The sequence below is a fragment of the Rissa tridactyla genome, chromosome 3, assembly GCF_028500815.1.
Source record: "Rissa tridactyla isolate bRisTri1 chromosome 3, bRisTri1.patW.cur.20221130, whole genome shotgun sequence".
In the NCBI taxonomy this organism is placed as follows: domain Eukaryota; kingdom Metazoa; phylum Chordata; class Aves; order Charadriiformes; family Laridae; genus Rissa; species Rissa tridactyla.
Genome location: NC_071468.1, coordinates 78168814 through 78187450, shown reverse-complemented (window position 1 = coordinate 78187450; position 18637 = coordinate 78168814). Strand labels below are relative to the sequence as shown.

General features: G+C 39.4%; 1 protein-coding gene across 9 annotated transcripts in view; it reads right to left on the bottom strand.

The window, feature by feature from the left end:
- The window catches only part of ATG5 (autophagy related 5), an 82341-nt gene extending 63961 nt beyond the window's left edge, over window positions 1-18380 (bottom strand). For 3 of the 9 annotated variants that reach the window (XR_008465209.1, XM_054193889.1, XM_054193893.1), the window contains exons 1-4: window positions 18268-18380; window positions 17251-17411; window positions 10494-10621; window positions 3160-3238 (exon numbers count right to left, since the gene is read on the bottom strand). Coding sequence is in view for 8 of the 9 variants with exons in the window: in XM_054193889.1 (XP_054049864.1) it covers window positions 3160-3238; window positions 10494-10621; window positions 17251-17358 (315 nt within the window). In the remaining variant the exon portion in view is untranslated. Of the gene's footprint in view, window positions 1-3159; window positions 3239-10493; window positions 10622-12045; window positions 12165-15879; window positions 15944-17250; window positions 17423-17697; window positions 18039-18083; window positions 18234-18267 lie in introns of those variants that run through there. The other 6 variants (XM_054193890.1, XM_054193891.1, XM_054193892.1 and 3 more) reach the window with 6 other exon arrangements.
- Window positions 18381-18637: the final 257 nt, after the last annotated feature.

Genomic DNA, 18637 nt, shown 5'->3' with positions numbered 1-18637 from the left:
TTTTCTGTTCCCTGAAGAAAGAGACAACTGTAAACAAGCTGGTAGTCACCCCGGCTATACAAGTATGAGATTTGCAGAAAGTGTTAACAGACCCCATAAGCAGCTTTAATTCAAGTACTGTTATTGGCGATGCCTTACTCCCTCCATGTTCTGTATCTTTGAAAGAAAAGTTATTAAGGGTTGACTCTGATTTTCTTAGAAAGCTCAAGTAGTACTGGTTGTGTTTCACATACCAGTAGACACTTGCAGCATAAATTTGGTCATAAAGAAGTAGGTATAATCTGTACAGACAAGAGCACGAAATGACCTCTCGCATAAAACTGTTCCAAAAACACGGTAGGCAATTTCAACAATCTGGTTTCATACCTCCTTTCCACCCATATTTATCTATCAGTTCAAGTTCACAAAACACCTGTTTATACTGTGACAGTCTAGTTGCATTAGGCTACATGTACAGAAAATTATACCAATAATAGGGCATTAAGAACCATAAGGAACATATCCAGTGGCAGGGGGAGTATCCATATATTTGTGTTTAGTTACCAGCAGTGGTCTTTTTTTCCAAAAAGATTAATTTAAAAAAAACACAAACAAAACCCTCATTCATACTTCTGCCTTCCACAACCTCTCTTAGAAGTTACACAATTTATCCATGTATCCATGTACATGGAAAAGCACTTCCTTTTCACTCCACCTAACCCAATTTTTTTGCTAAGAAAACCAAGACAACAGCTGTTATAGAAGAACAGGTGTAGTCTCTCCTTCTCTACATCAGGTCATGGGTGGAGAGACAGGCATCAGCAGGCTTCAGCAGAGGGAAAATATTAGCCTTTCCCCTAGCACACCCGATTTCATCTCCTCCAATAAAGAGCACTACCATTTCCAGAGCAGTTCACCACCTCCTATCTACCGCCCAAAATCTGGAGAGTTGGTTACCATGCTGAGAACATGAATGGTGCTAAGCACACCGCAGAGTAGCATGAGGTGAATTTAACAGGAAGGGACAGAGTTTCCCTCCTCCCCATAAAGCCACACCTGAGTAACAAACGCAACTTCCCAGACTATGGCTTCTCATGAGTCTCAGACCTTAGTATTCTGTTCAAGCTCGTCCTTCTATGACTATTTGAGGCAACTGTATTTCAAGTTTACTAGAGATATAAACGCATGCTATTTTATTGCATACCAAAAATACAAATGAATAAACTGTTTCTTTAAAGCAAGCAATAAGCACATTTATTATTTAGTCTGCATACATAACACAGGATGACAATTACAAGTTTCTGTCAACTTTCAAACTTCTGCTGAACAGAATTAAAACTTTTAATGTTTTTAACTTTAAACAAAGAAAACTGATCGGGGAAAAATAGTTAAAACACACTCCTTACAGATGTTTGAGATATTTGTTGTTGACCACATGCTTTGGTAAAAGAAATGAGAAAGTCATGACAGCAAAAGTTAAACTCCAGAAAAATCTAACACTGTTCAATTAAGCCAAATAAAAATTATAGCTCTTTCAAGAATAACTACACACAAATGAAAGGAATAATCCAGGCAGGAATCCCACACCTAAACTATTTAGCTATAAGAAACTGTTAACATGTGAAAAAATTTCCAGTATTTTGATGTACTTTGATACACTTCAGTTATGTTTTGCCTTTAAGGATCAAGAGGGGTTTATTTAAATAAACTTTCAGATTACATCAAAAACAGGAAGAGAGTTAAGCAGGTGCTTAATCCAAGGTGTTGTATTTTTAAAAACTAAATTACATTGGCTTTTAAAATAATACTGCCTTAGCAGTAAAATACTTCTGCTGATCTTTAATGTATGCCTTTGAGACAAAGCTAAATTAGATGATCTTTTGGCAAGCAGCAATATAAAGACATTAAAGTCAGTTTACATTACTACATGAAATTGAAAAGCACCGTGGTGCTGCAACTTATTTCTCAAGATGGCTCTACTTTGGAATGGCAACATCCACACACTGCCACTGTTAATCTCCCAGAGCTCTCAGAATGTATAACAATTAAATCATGATTTATGAAACTAGACGCCCTACAGTTTCTTCAAAACACTGGAAGTTTCTTCATCCCAGCTCTCTCTGACACATATCAGACAGAAGTGTAGCAATCACACTTCAGTGGTTTCAAAAACATCCCCATCTTCAGATTCATTCATTCAGTCAATCACTTTAAAAGTTTCAACATGTGGGAATACATATCATAAGAACATACGATTTCAGTGCACACTTCCAAAAAAAATTAGACAACTACTGTTATCAAGACCTTTTCTAAAACACCTTAAAGAGAAGAACTGTTTGAATGAAAATGTTCAACGCAACTGCTTTCCAGTATGCTTTTCATTTCATCTCAAATCCCACGCACTAAAGTCAAGCCTATTAACCTAGCGTTTTCTTTTGGATCAGTTTTCCTGTTGCATTGTTTCTTTTATAATACAGAAATTAAAGTTAAATACCATGATTTCCACTTGTGATTTTGACTTCCAAACATACCTGGGATTACCATCTCAATACATTTCAGAGTATAAAAGAATCCTGCACCAAAGCTAACCCTGCACAAATGCTCTTCTGAGCAAAGATCAGTAGTGCTATGAAGTCATACCTAATGGTTTTACAATGTGTAATCAAAATAATGTCTCTCCTGTGACTAAGCTGTCACAAGACCAAACCCATTTCACTCAGTTCTCTACAGGGGACCCACATAAGGTACAACAGCACACCCTGACTTCAAGGATTTCTACAGTATCTCATATCCATGTTAATGTGCCTAAAAGGATGAGCACTTCTCAATCTGCCCAATCTTCAGTCAACTCAGGCTGACAGAATTAAAAATATTACAGGAAGTTCTTTCCTTGTACCCACTCAACTGCCCTGACATAAGTCTCATAACTTTCTCTTGAAGAACAATTTTGGATTTTCAGATTATAACAAAATCATTTTCAAAGGAAGGTAATTTGAAAGCACATACAATCTCATGCAGATTTACAAAAAACTTTAGATGATGCCTGAATAATGAAGATTCGCCCTTCAAGTCACACAATTCACTTATTTCTAAAACAATTATGAAACCTTTTCCTAGCTTCCAAATTTCATATAATCCCAAGCTCACTTGTTCTGAACTAAAGGTGTACTTCAGTTTTACCTTGAAATGCACTGTGATGCTCCAAGGAAGGGCTGTATTTGATGCATGGAGATCAAACAGCAAACCAATTGGGTAATGCCTAAAAATTAAAGAGATATTAAATTAACATAAACACTGTGTATTTAATTTTACACGTAACAGTTAACATACCTGCATTTACATGAAAAAAATAAGCTGTTTGACTCCCACAATTAACATTCATTATTGCTTATTCAGAAAAGTTATACAGGCAGGTATAAATGACTGATGGTTTCTGGCAGAATCAAGTCTGGAATTTACATGTTCAACACCTAAACCAGCTGTGCCCACAAAACACTGCTGGTTTTGCAACAGCATAAGTTGTTCTGTGGAATCTTTCAAAACAGGATTTTTAGTTAAAAAGCTTGATAATGGTAGGAATAGCTGGTCTGACAGAAAAGTATACGTGCTTTCAGATATTTAAATGCCATGGGTTTGTACCATGCTCCTTAACATCTCTTCCCTCTCCCACCTGCCTGATGTCATTGTGAAGAATAAGTAGTAAAGTAAAAAATTACATATCTGTAAAAGGGCTGAAAGAGGATAGATCAAGAGGAACTCTGTATCTTTACTATCAAATGAAAAAGAATGGAAGAGAAAAAGGTTAATTGGAGTTTTATATTTCAGTGGTATTCTGGATTAAAGGAGTTACACAAAGAAGCTGCTTCCTCCAAATAGTCACTTCTGTCTTCTAGCTTTGTCTCCTTTAAATTCATTAGAAGATACAGCCTGCAGCAATATAAGGAATATATATCACATACACAAAACCTCCACATGCATTCTAAAAAAGATCTTTCTGCAATTTTCTCACAGGCAGACACTGGCAAGATTTTTGATTAAAAAAAAAAGTTTTTGCATTCAGCATACCAACCTCCATTCTCTTATCTTTCAAAAATCTTAACTAAAAGAGCCTTACTAGCTTTCCATCCTGCAGAGGGATAAACACATACTTAACTGTAAACTCAGTAGCTTCACTGAATTAAATGTGACTGATCACAGGACACGGAGCCAAGCACGTACAGAAGCTCTGAAAGTCCAGAGCGTGATAACCGAGAGCATTGCTCTAAAAGCACCTGTGCCACGCCAGCTTCCTGACCCGCTGAACTCTCACACAGCAGTGCTTTAGCACCCTCTACGGGTGAGCTAACGCCAAAGCTAATACAAAGTCACTTCACGACAGCAAAATAAAAAAAAACAAAACAGTCCTACAATTCTTGAACGTACCTATTGCATTTGTAACTTCTTAAAAGGAACAACAGGGGGAAGTATCAAGAAAATATCTAGAACTTGTTTTCCTGACAAAGGGAATAAAGAATGCAGATAATGCATATCCGGATTTATCCTGATTCATTGCTAATACTCAAGTTTTTACCGCTAATACTTTTTATTACTAACTGCCAATCATGTCTTCAGTACTTCAACAGGAATTCAGCAAGAGTTCAACGAAGAAGTGGTTTTCCAGATGAACTAAGTAACAAAAAAATCAGATTTCCTTTGATAATTAGATGAACACTAACAATGACTTTCAGTTACTTTCGATTTATACACAACAAAATATATAGTTATAAAAAAAAAAAAAGAGAAAAGCATCAGTTCTTGGCCTACCTCTATGTTTTCTAGGCACTGCAGATGACAAAAAGTTCGTGTACTCAAGCTTTGTTCAGTAAAATCCTTGTACTTTGCACAGTTGATATTTGGTTTTTATTTTGAAAGAGGCCAGCCCTAAATTAATTTTTTTCCATAGCAGAACACATGAGATTAATGAAGACAGTGGACCATGAGCGAAATATTTTTCTATTCAGAAGTGCAGCCTTCCATTAAGAGTAAAGGTCACAACAAGAGTGAAGCAATCCTGAGATATAAGACATGGCCTGCTTCAAATTCCAGTTCTCTCACACTGGCATTTAATCTGAAGCCAACCGAAGTCATAAGTGATGCCTGTACATAATGCTATATTTCACTTACTTTTGAGATATAGTTACAAGCATTTTTTAAGAGTCTGGGAACAACAGCACTCCATATAACAATACTAAAGCTATTCTTAATATTTCCTTCATAATAAAACCTGGTGTCTTAACCAGGATAGAGAATTATGGGAGGCACAAGAGAGAAGTTGAGAAGAAAATAGGATTTGTCATTCTGTACATGGAATAACTCCCCCCAACATTCCCTCACTACATTCTTAAGCATATATCTACCTTGTGCTATGAGACAGTATTCTCTCACTAAAGATCTTGTTTCCAGTGGTACTGCTGCAATGCTGTTTCTGAATTTCTATTTGAAAAATAGGCATTGCAATTAAAGAAATATACAAGTGCCCTCTAGAACCTACAGTAACCAAAAGAATGAAAAAAAAATTCAAAACCCCAAGAGAGCCTTTAAAGATTTGCCCTCCTGAAAAGAAAAGAGAAAAAAAAGAGAAACAGTTAAAGGAAACGTCCAGCCTAGAAAGGTATTATTTTGAAAGAATATTATTGGATTGTTGAAATCAAACTGGTCTTAAGTAGAGTGGGAGCAAATGACAGGCAGACTGTGCAGAACTTTCTCCAAGGAAATAATGAGAGAAATACCAAAGAGAAAATATCTAAGAGACCACAAATCTTTTTTTTTTTTTTTTGGTTTTTTTTTTTTATAGGTTGAAGACTTTCAACCTATAAAAGTGTAACAGCATCTCGACTTCCAGTCATTTTCAATTTATTACTGCTTGTATTGTTTCACAGAAGGTGGTTTCAGAGCACGAGAAAAGTCCTGGAAAACACCACATTAAGGACCTAAAATCCTTTTGAAAGTGACAGATGGACAGTAAGGAAAATTACTACTTTTCTAACAATTTCTTTCTGAACCCAGGACAGAAAGTGACCACATGAGCTGGTACATTGTTTTCAGATCAGAATAACTTAGTGAAGTAAATCAGTAAGACACGTCACATGAACTGATAATTTCAGGACAAAAAAAATAATAAATCCTATACACCAGAATTGTTTGGGGTACTAAGTATATCAAGTGGCCAAAATCCAGTGTTTAGGTATTTTTTATGAACGAACGTCTCAGTGAGAGACATTTTGGCTGCACTGGAAAATAGTCTTACCTTTTCCTTTAGTAGTCAGTAAGAAATAAATTTTTCTTAAGCAAAGCAGCATTTTTCAAACAATATGTCAGCCACACTTGATCAAATGGTGGTTTGACCTTTTTTGTCTTCCACTGATTCTGGCTTAGGAAGGGTCAAGTATCCATCCAGTTCATACTAGAAAGACACCTATGCAACTACTAGGGCTACAGCACAATCCACAGAAAGGGGACAGAAACTCTGCTGAAGGCCACGTGCAGGTGCTCAAATGGGATGGTAACAAGCTATAGGGTGCTGTCCCTTCACATCTGCTGAAGGAATCACCCCTGGCACATCAGAGGCTCTCACTCAGGCAGAGCTCCTGAGAGAGGATGCAGCTCTCCAGGTCTCAAGCTGCGAGGAGAGCCCTCTCCTGTGGACTGAAGCAAGCAGAGTTTCTTTGCCTAGAGGAGGTGTGTTTTAGTGGAGGAGCTATGTCACCAAGTTAAGAAACTGCAGGAGGTCAGTGGGCTGCACAGCATCAGGGAAGATAAAAAGATTGATGGCATCCTCGCTGAGACCTTGCAGAGCTGAGAGCCTGAGCTCCCAACTGCACAGAAAGAGGGTCTGCAGTCACTGGAGTGGTGAATGGAGACTTGCAAGATGAGTTAGACCGGAGTCTTGCAACCTCTGGCAAGAGAAGGCAGGCTCCTTCTTCACCTGCAGTCAGTGCCTCAACAGCAGACAAGGGGCTGGAAGCTCTGAGGAGGCATCAGAGCAGCCTGAACAGCACATCCACACCAAGAGGTAGCAGTCATAGCAGTAGAAGGCTCCTTCCTACAGGGGATAGAGCCCTCCCCCCATCTGCCAATCTCACTTGCTACTTGTTAAGAAGTTGCAGACTGACAAGGTTTGCAAGGGAACCCTTGAGCATATCAAGAGTGACTATACAGCTCCAGGGGCAAGGTAGCACCTCTACAATTTTGCAGAAGGAGAAAGGCTCAGAGAGATACGAACGCTGGTCAATAACTGCAGGTCAGTAACTGTTTTTGCAGCTGGTGTGACAACAGGGACTTGGCTTTTACAGCCACAGGACATTCTTTATGGACAAAGGACTGCTAGGGAGAGATAGAAAAGTATCTTTGCCTTCAGGTTGGCCAGCCTCGTGAGGAGAGCTTTAGACCATAAACAACAGGGTTGTGAATAACAGCCCACAGACAAGTAGAAATTTAATGGACATGGATGGAAAGCAAGTGGTGAAAGATGACTGCTACAAGGGAGAGCTCAAAATGATAAAAGAGGGTAGAAGAGAGCCTACCACAAGTATGTGTATATAAATGCACAAAGCTTGGGAAACAAGCAGGAGAAACTAAAGCTCCACATGCAGTGACATAACTGTGACAGTGTTGGGCTACCTGAGATACGATGAGACAGCTTGCACAACTGGAATGCTGTTGTGGATGGATGGACGCAAGCTGCTCAGGAAAGACAGGCAGGGCAAATGAGGGAAGAGGGTTGTCTTCCATGTGAGGGAGCAGCTTAGATGCATGAAACTTAATGGGACAGACAACAGGTTGGTTGAGATTTTGTGGTTCAGGATCAGAGGAGAGACTGGTTAAGTGCAACATCACAGTGAGTTTGTTACAGATCACGCAATCCAGGTGAGGAAGTAGATAAAGTCTTCTTTAAAAAACTCAAGAAGTTTCTGCATCGCAGACCCTGGTTCTTGTTAATCTCTGACATCTGCTGGAAAAGCAACATGGTGGGACACAAGTAGTCAAGATTTCTTGATACAGGAGGGACCAGAGCTGACCCACAGCTGATTCTGTTACCAACAAGACAAAATAGTTCTAGATGTGATAATTAGTGGCAGCTTTGGCTGTAGTGACCACGAAATATCAGAGTTATAGGTCCTGGAGAGACTGATAAAGGAGAGCTCTCTGAGAAGATGTGATCCATTTCCGTTTGTAGTCTTCTGATGCTGCACAGGCTGATGACTGCAGCTCCTTAACTTCATGACACAGACCTTCCCCCAGCACACACCTCCTGCAGGCAAGGAGACCATCTTCCCCTGCCCCAACAACCTTGGCAGGAGGCCCCAGGCTCCTATAACTCCACACCTGGAGAGATGCATCCTCCCCTTCAGGAGCTTGGTCTGAGTGCTGCAGACCATGAAGTTGAAGCTATGTTTCAGATTTCCTCCAAACCCTCACTGGAAAAGGAGCTGCAGCTGAAAAGAAATACACTACATTCCAACCAGGTATGAAACCGCACAGACTGTACGCAATATGACCTCACAGTGCAATATAAATAATTAGAATAAGAAATATTACTAGCAAGTTCTATTTGATTCTGAATGCCAAAGTTAGACTTCAAAAGATTAAGCATTAATGCTATTATTTCTCTACAAACTACTAGTTCAATCTGATCCCCAGTTCTCATATTTGGGTCTTCCCTGGAACAAGCTTCAGCTATTTAGGGGATTACCATTCTCCTAAAATAATAGTTTGTAGATAGCATTTTTCTTAGAAAAGCAATTCCACTGAAATCAGTGGAGCTGTTCCTGGCAGAATATGCTTCGATTTTCTGAAAGATCAAAGCCTTAATTAGCAGATCATAATTACACTATTCATTTTCACGTCAATGTTCAGTTTACTAACTCTTCACTTAATTTTAGAATTATATATATTCTTTTTACTCTATACCTATATTCTGTAATTTATTTTTTTTAATTCTAGTTTAAACATCATAGTATTTAAAAACTTACAGAAAATGCAGATCTATTTTTGGTTGAAGTAAAAAGCTTTTCTTTCCTTTCTTGTTACAACTTCAGCAAAAACTTAAAGTTTCCTCCCATTATCTACCTAAGATTATGAACTCACTGGGACAAGCCTGCTACCTTGCTGTTTATTCAGACCGTATCCATCATGACTCAAGACCACTATAGCACACCAAGAGACCAATTATTGTTAAATTGCAGATAATTTAAATAAGTATCTAAAGCTGGTTTTGCCAGCCAGTTTTGAAAAAGTGAAAAAAGCTAGGTTTTATGCTTTTTTCATTTTTTACATATTACTATTTTATTAATGTAATATTACATATAAATGTAATATTACGTATTATATTTACATATTACTATTACTAGGTTGGTTGCAAAGAAACAAAAAACTAGAAAAGATCTCCTGCATCACCAAGTCTAAAGGGACTCCATGATATGATGCTTGCTAATCAACAAGACAATGCAGGTTCAAGAGGTGGAAACAGTCACTGGTAGTTTTCTTTCCTATTATAACACAGAAAAAAGAGATACAGTATCTCTTCAGTGTCCAAAATACTAAGTACTTTATGGAAAGCTGATGCTAGCTCGCAAACTTGTCAGCTCTCAAAATGTTTTGGTTTTTAACTCTTCATGGCAGAAATAGAAAGAAACAAAGTCTGATGAACAGCATTTATGAAAACTAAGTAAGTGAAACAATGGCAGTGTGATTCCTCAACCTCTCAGGAAAAAAAAAAAAAAAAGAAAAAAGGCTCTTTTAATAGACCAAATAGACCATATGATAGAACAAAAATAAAAACAATAGCAATTAGTTCAAGAAGTTGAACTAATTGAATTCAAAAAGAGCCTATGTATCAGCATTAGATTATCTGTTTTACAGCGCAAGCACATAACACATCACTGAAGAGTGAAGGTTATGAATGTTTATTGTCTTTAAGCATGTATCCTATTCACATTCAGACTGCAGAAATAATACTTCCTATCTATGATGTTAGGCATCTTTTAAGAAGGTTGAATAAGCTAAATAAAGATTTGTTTGGTGATTCTACTGCAAGAAACAGGAAAGCCAAAAACACAGGCATTTCGTATTACAGTAACAACTAGAACAAAAACAATAGGTGCAGCACGACCTCCACATCATACATATAGCAAGTACAAACAGAATAATAAAAAGTATGTTCAACATTAAACTTTCTTCTCTGTCTCTGGAGACATTCCAAACCCGCCTGGACGCGTTCCTGTGCAACCTGCTCTGGGTGACCCTGCTCTGGCAGGGGGGTTGGACTAGATGATCTCCAGAGGTCCCTTCCAACCCCTACCATTCTGTGATTCTGTTTTTCACAAACAGCATGCTTTCCTTATTACCCTCCTCCTCTTTTGCCATCTTTGAAACCCAACGGAGTGGTTAGTTTAGGAAAAGTACTGACACTGTGCTGAACTTGGTAACTCCTTACATGACAAATTGAGTAAAGGTACAAAGTTAAATAAACTCACCATTTCAGTGGTGTACCTTCATATTCAAACCATATTTCACTAACTTCCTCTTGTCTCATAACTTTCTGAAAGTGTTTCTTCACTTTGTCTGTTACCAGCGTTAAGTAGCTTATCCTTGGCAAAAGCAACTGAAAAAAATTATAGAAGCTTTAAGTACACATAACATTTACTAAATTAGTAAAAATCTGTAACAAGTATGCATTTTCATAACCAAAATTCAGTCCGCATTCTTTTTTTATCCTTTTTAAGGTAAGATGTCTTTTACACAGTTTACTTATTAATGGTCAATGAAAGGCTATAAAATTATATACTCAGAAGATGCAGAACAGCAGTATCCAATATACTAACACAAAAAAAAGTAAAAAAATAAGTTCTTGTCTTGATTCTTTCAATGTGGTGGGAGGGAGAAGAATGGAAATTAATTTCCGCTTTTCTGTATTTAAGCAGGCCAAAGAATTAAGTTTTTAACCTTTTTCATATGAACAGCTGGGAACATGTTCTAACTTCTTATTGAATATAACAAGCAACTGTGTATCAGCTGTTATTTCAAAATGCAAATTCCTACAGTCTTTTTTAAAAAAGAATGAAAGCTAGCTGGTTAAGGTTTTGTTTTCCAAGTGCATTTTGTACTTCCAATAGCTGGCAATTTCCTTTTTCTTTGCACTGGGTTTGCCAATTCAACAGGTTATAGTCAAGGCTACTACGATTCTTCCACCATTTAACCTTTGCCCAGCTACTAAAATCAGAAAGAAAACTGACAATATTTTATCAGTTGAAACAAGACACCTTCTTACAGCTTTGTGGTATGGTATCTTTTTTCTCAAGTGTGATGTTATGTCCTATCTGAAACAGAACGCCATATTATTATTTTTTATTTGCACCTCCGCCCCCCCCCTTTTTTTTTTTTTTAAGGTCTCATGCCTAGTAAAAGTGGTTAAGCAGACTGCATCCATGTACTGACTGATGACTGTATAGTGCATTTACTTAAGATCAATCAGTCCATAAGCTTTAACGAACAATGCTTTCAGTATTCCAACGAGAAAAGATTAACTTTCCCATAAAATAGCATTTAGCTTTGGAGCAGGCATTTTAAATTAATTGTATCAATCCTGTAAAGTTATTGTCATTTCCTAATTATTAATAAAATAGATGTGTCTAAGGAATAAATATAAATAAATTAATTTTTACATTTTTAGAGAAAGAAAAACATTTGTTTTTCAGTGTTCCTCATAACCATTGTCATTTCTTAAAATATTTTCTTTATAGTATATGGATAATGCTAGGCCTTAAGTGAATGTCTATGGTACAGACATCCCAAACTATATAACGATATATTTTGCCTGACAGAAAACTTGATCTCTGCTGCAACATTCTTCCAGAATCTCTCCATAAATTAGACCACACTTTGAGATATAGTAAATAAAGAGTAAGTTCGTATGAAAGAGAATGGATTTGTCTTTTAAACAATGCTGCACTAGGTTACTAATCTGCATACATCTGTGAAAAAACTAAATTTTAGATTTACATAAAACTGCAAAAGATCAAGACTCACCACTGTCACAGTCATCAAGTCAGTTAACACTTGATCTTTTAGGTACCATATGGGGTTTTTTTTCCATCTGTTGCTCTTATTACCATCATCATATTGTTTCTACCTTCTTTCATGGGAGCCTAATTCAGCAAGGTAATTAAGCACAGCCTTCAGTTTTAAAAGGTAAACAATCTTATTAAATTCAATGAAGTCATATACACACTCAAATGAGAATTGTTTGGTACCCCAATGACTTAAACAACAGTATCATTTTTTTCCTTTTTTCCTTTATTAACCTAATTCCATATATCTACACTGATTGTTCTTGAGACAATATTGTCCAGGCTATTACAATCAAACACAAGTATTTTTGGTAATAATTCCATATTATTTCTGCATGATATTTGCAGTTAAATTGCTGGTATATTCTGATAGGAGACCCATTTGGACTGTTGCAAAAGCCAATTTTCAGCATGCTGCATGTGACACAGCCATGCAGGAATTGATAAGTATGTTAAAGCAGTATTGATTGGAATACTGTTGACATAACCCTTTCAACCACATAACTAATTTCCTCTGTAAAATATTTTACTTTAGTTTGTAGTGTGGAAGAACAACACAATTTCTATTTCAACATAATCGGAGATCACAGACAATAACCAAACAGCATTTAACTGAACTTAACAGAACATGGCCAGCATTCCCAATGGGCACCTCTGGAGTACAAAATCCAACGGTTAATTAGGTTAACAGAGATTGCCTGTTTGTCAGAGATGCTGAGCATTTGCAGCACCCAATGAACTCTTTTTTTTGGTCGTCCCACATCTTCTACCTTGCTACATTCTTCCCCTTCCATGGGAGACATGAAAGAATCTAATTCTATCACTTTTCTAGCTCTAATTATCCTAGAGATTTACAAGTATATCAAATATGTTAATGGAGACCTTTAAAAGCCTAGTTTAAAGACATTTTCCATTTGTTATCCCTTTTAATATCCCTTCTCCACCAGTTCTCTACACTTAGTGAAAAACATTGGTTAACACATAACATTCTTACTCCAAAAATCCTGTAATTTTTAAATGCTATTAGTCCTACATTCAGGTTGCTGTTGTTGCATTATTTGCGTTGTTGGATGTGTTTTATTTTTCATTTACTGAGTATTTCCAGGGGAAAGGTACTGATATTTATGAAAAAAACCCAACTGTAACATATTTAACTATATGCTGGGCTTTAGTCAATCTCTCTGAAGCAGAATCATGTTAATTGTTTTACAGAGGCCTCTATATGAAAACGGGAATTCTACACAGTCACTCACCTTCCAGACTATTAGACACTCACAAGCTCCTCCACCACTTTACCCGTGTGGCAAGGAGCCTTCCATTTAAGCAAAGCCATGTTCACCAGAATGACATGCACAGGTACTTTTTGCTACTGACTCCTAAGCCAGTCCGTGCAGGTCAAGGAACTCTTTCACCCTTTGGCTACCCTACAGCAGTATCTCTAGATACTGCGAATGAATGGCCATGATTCAGTAATAATTCTTGGTTTAGGGCTGTAATACTTAATTAAGAAAAAAATCTGATAATCATATGACACAACATACTAAACCAAGTTAAACTCATTCCACTAGGTCAGATTTGCCTTTTTTTTTTTTTGACAAATTTTATTTTTTTGACAAATAACTGTGTATTAGCAGACTTTCTGCTAAAGGTTAGAATAATGCCATGAAAATAAAATACACCCCACAATGCAAGTAATGCAACAACAGCAACCTGAATGTAGGACTAATAAATCACTACATAACACGCTAAAAGACAGAATGCCTGTCATAAAAATGACCTACAGTACTGCATGGGCAAATATACAGACAAGGTAGTATTAAAGCTTTTAACGAATAAACTGAGTGCATATTTAGCATAGATTCAATAGCTCTCAATTTTAATTGTACATGAGATAACTAATAGGAAAGTGCACGATATAACACACAAGGAATTAAACAGAAGAGAATCCCAGTTTTGATTCAAGTTGTCTGGCAATTGACTCTGCCATGCTGCCCATTGATCAATGGCAGATGAGTATAATACTTGCCGTTCACTATGCTGCGTCACAAAGAAATTTGAATGAAAAACCCCACTTTCAGTTGAGCTTTGTGACTCAGAAGGAGCCACATCTGTCTTGCTCCCTAGAAAGGGTGGACTTGTAAGAAGATTCAAGAGAAGTCTAAAGCAATCGGTGCGTGAATGATTTGCTTTTAAGCAGCAAGACCAAGAAAGGATTCCTGAAACGTTATGTGAGGCTGGGTGCCTTTCCCTCCAGCAACCAGTTGTGTAAGTTTTCTCCCACTCAGTATAAAAACAGAAAGCTGGCATAAACTCCTTCAAAGTAGTCAGAGTACACAGTATAAAGCCAAGTAGATGTTCACGACCTGTTGGGATCAGATTGACTACTGCAACAGTAATGGAGACAAGATAAACGTGTCACTCAGTACTACAATCAAAAAAAAATACCATTTGAGAACATGAAAAAACCCTAACATTCATATTCTCATCTGAATTCATAAGACAATAGCCAACAAATAAGATTAGTCCTCCTCATTAAATTAAGAAAACAAAAGTAAATCTCCAAATACATTACCAGGCAGAATAAATCCTAGTAGTCTAGAATATGCCATCCCCAAAATTACACAAACCACACCACCTTCCTTTCGCATGTTGTCTGTTGCTACAGTACTTAATCACAATAACCAGAAATGCTTTCTGTGGAGGTTAAATGAAATGCAAGGAATTCCTAATGCCTAAGGAAACGCTTGCAATGTTTTTTGTGTATAAAGAGCTATCTCCACAGGTTTTGTTGCAGAGCAAAATACCATTTTACATTCAAAACAGATCATAAAAAATTTTATTTCTAACTGTTGTTTGCACCAAGAGACAGACAGTATAATATTTTAAAATAAAAATTGTAACAATTTTAGGACTAGGAAAAAGTCAGTAGTTCAGCAACAAAAGTAGTTCAACCTAGCTGTTCCCGATTATGCCTCCACTCAAAACATAAGCATCTGTAGGAAACACAAGAAATTTGACACATCCACTTCCAGTGTAACTCTGCAGAAACCTACAGGGCAGTGTTTTACCTGAGCTGCTTAGTCTTTATGTCACTACTCTTTCCAAAAGACAGACAAGCTCACTTTAAATTAGCTGTTACTCCCATGCAGTGCCATAATGTGATACACACATGCATCACTCCTGAGCTGTGATAACACATCTAACAGACAAGGGTCTCCTGCCACACTGCTCAAAAACTGAAATCCATCACACGGGTGCTGGGTTGTTTTTCTAACCCCTCACCCTCTAGGCCTATGTGTTCCTCCATCTTCATAAAGCAAGTTCCTCAGAGCAGAGGCTTTGTTCCCTTCGTAACATAACGATGCCAGTGTTTCCTTCCCATGCAGCCTTCCCATTTATGGAAGGCAGTCTGAAATACAGAGGTTCTATGTATATTAACAAGTACTGAGGTGTGGTAAGAGCAGACATATAAAGCTGAACAGCTGGTGTTGAGAGCTGGGAATGTTTGCTACATACACTTTTTTATGTTTTTTACTTCAGTTTAGCTGCAGTTTGAGCCCACACTAAATGCCAATTAGCAGCTGAAGCATACCTTCTGCTTCAGCTTCACATGAAAGTGATTCAGCTTGCGGGCTATACGACTGCTGTGTGATACAAACCTGGGCACAGTAAGTGGAAAGGATGAAGACTTCCTTCAAAAACGCACTCCAGATCTGAACAAAAACATTAATGTAGACACGCTTCGAAACCATGAGAACTAAACCATAGTTTAAAACTTTGATTGCCGTTCTACCTTTTACTATTATAAATCCATGGTCTCTTCAAGAAGCAGAGCTATATATCAGCTCCAACATGACCTGAAAAAGGAAGACGCTAAAATTTCAGAATTATGATCTGTGTATAACTAGATTTTGCAGAAATAGAGAATTAAGCCTTGAGAATTCCTGTGTATACTTCAAATGGAGTAAATAAAAGAGACCCCACCAGTTTAAAACTATCTCCTTGGCTTAGAAAGTTGGCCATACCATGAAGATAACATGGTTTCAGGGTTTCCATGCTGATGTTAAACAGATCGAGACTGCATGTCTCTATAATTAAACTCGTACTTTTCATGTAGCTGTTATACAATATATATACGTACATTTAAACTCATATATATATATATAAAAGAAATTTAAAGCCTCAGACTTCTAGATAGTTCAGATGCATTTGGCAATAGGTCAACCACATGAAGTAAAAGTGCTTCTATTTTACCAGTGGTGAAACTAAAACATAGGAAGATGAGCACTATCATTATGGAATGAAAAGCATTAGTGCTTTATTAGGTTTCAAAAAACCCACTGAACACACATGGAAATCGAAAACTGATGACATAAAGAAGCTGTTACGCACAGCAGATGAAATACTTCTATCCAGTAATATTTTGAAAATGAGCGGGATATGACAGATTTTAGGATTTCAGAATCACGTAAAAACTCACAGTAGAAGATTTTCCTCCCACATACCTGTTACATCAAGTTTACATTTCACAGAATCAACTAACATTCTCCATCAACCAAATGTCTATCTATTAGGTGCTGAAAGGATGAAAACTGCTGAGCACACTATAAATAAATAACACATAGTTATAGAAAGCCCTTCCAATTTACAGCTCAAATACATCCATCACCCTCATTTTCATCATCAGCTAGCAATCCAGTTCAGGCACTGTACTGTTAAAACATTATAGCTGCTTTTCCTACATCCGAGCTAGATCTCTGATGGCTGCTAGCGTTTAAAGAAAATGAGCAGAAAAAGTCCATAAGCAGAAATACTGGAGTCAGTGTTGACTATGAGTTTGTGTTACACAGGTGACTGACCTTTGTGTTTAAGACTGCACAAAGCTCTGACTGAAATTAGCTCTGTAGTAAGGTAACATACAAGTTCTCTCCCTTCTAGTCATTATGCAAGAACACCCAAACTCAACATAAGTACATGGAGAGCCTCCTCCTCTTACCCAATTATTTATTGACTTTTTTTCTTTTTTCTTTTTTTTTTTTTTAAAGATCTTGATTAGCTACGGTTAGTTTATCTCACTGGTGAAACAAGCTTGAAGTTTTAAATCTGCTGTGAAGAGAGACAAGTCACACACTGGACTATCTGTGACTACCTTCATTATACTCACATAGTAAGGTTCAGCTTCCCTTTCAGTTATCTCATCCTGATACAGAGTGAAACAGGTTGGTATTCGGCCAAACCACACATCTCGAAGTACATCTTTGTCATCTGTCATTCTTCCAGTGGACAGTGAAGCACATGTAGATCAGCTTGTTTCTTCAACTAAAACTGCAACCCCGCTCCCCCCAAAAGAAACAAGTCAGCACTGCTGCAAATACACCTCGTTAAAGGTTCTCCCGTAACTACACTCCTGCATGATCAACGCTGTGACAGAGATGTTAAATGCATCAGTTTGTACAAAAAACCGACCGAGTTAAGGCCTCCAAGTTAACACTTTCCCAGTTACAAACACACAGTAAATGACGAGCAAATAACCAATAAGCATTTTCTAAGCCTGCATCACGCCCCAACCGTAGAAGCAAAGGGACCTTTCCCGTTACCGCCTTGCTGTCACCTCGCAGCTCCCGCCACCCCCCGAGGCCCCGGCTCTACCGCGGGCGAGCGGCCCAGGACCCGCGGGCAGCCAGCAGAGCCGGTGTCCGCAGACGACCGGGAGGACGGGCAGCGACGGGGACGACGAAGCGAGCAGGTCTCTCGCCGGCGGGGCCGCGGGCCGGCCCGGGGAGGGGGGATTCACCGAGGCCTCAGGACGGGCCCCAACACCGCCCTCCGCCGCGCTGAGACCCGGGTGCGCCTCGCTGGCCCAACGCCCGCCCGCAGGTTCGGGGCGGCGGCCGCCCTCGGGTGCCAGCAGCAGCAGCACGGCCCAGCCCCGCCAGGCCCGGCAGGGTCTCCTTCCCTCTCTCCGGGGCGGCCGCCCGAGCTGAATCAGCAGCGCACCGCGCCGGACCGAAGAGCGCTACAGCGGCGGCCCCCGGCGCGCTCTCCCCGGGCAACGGCAAGGCCGGGGTGGGGCGGGCCGCGGCGGCCCTGCCCCAGCCCACCGCGAGCGAGTGGCGTTCCCCGGGAGGAAACAGAGGAGAGACAGCCCCGCCGGACCGGGACGGGAGGGGGCAGCCGTTACCTCAGTCGCGAGCGGCACCACCGGCCCGCGCAGGGGGTGGTGCGGCGCTTCGGGCAGGAACTGACCCTCGGGCCCGCCCCCCGCCGCGGGCCCGCCCCCAACGACCCGCCTCCCCAGCGCATGCGCAGTCCGCCGCGAGGCTTCCGCCCGGCTCCCAGCTTCCCAGCCGGCGCCGGAAGCCGGGGCGGGTTTGAGGTCTCTGGGCGGGAAGGCGGCGCCGGGCACTGCTATGCCGGTAGCACGGAGTCGGTCCCGCAGCCCTTCCCTCCCCTCGAGGAGGCGGTCGACCGTGCTCCCTGAGCGGCAACGGGGCCGCTGGGCTGCAGCTGGGCCCGACGTGGCCCCGCTCCTGTGAGGCGTCCGCGGAGCC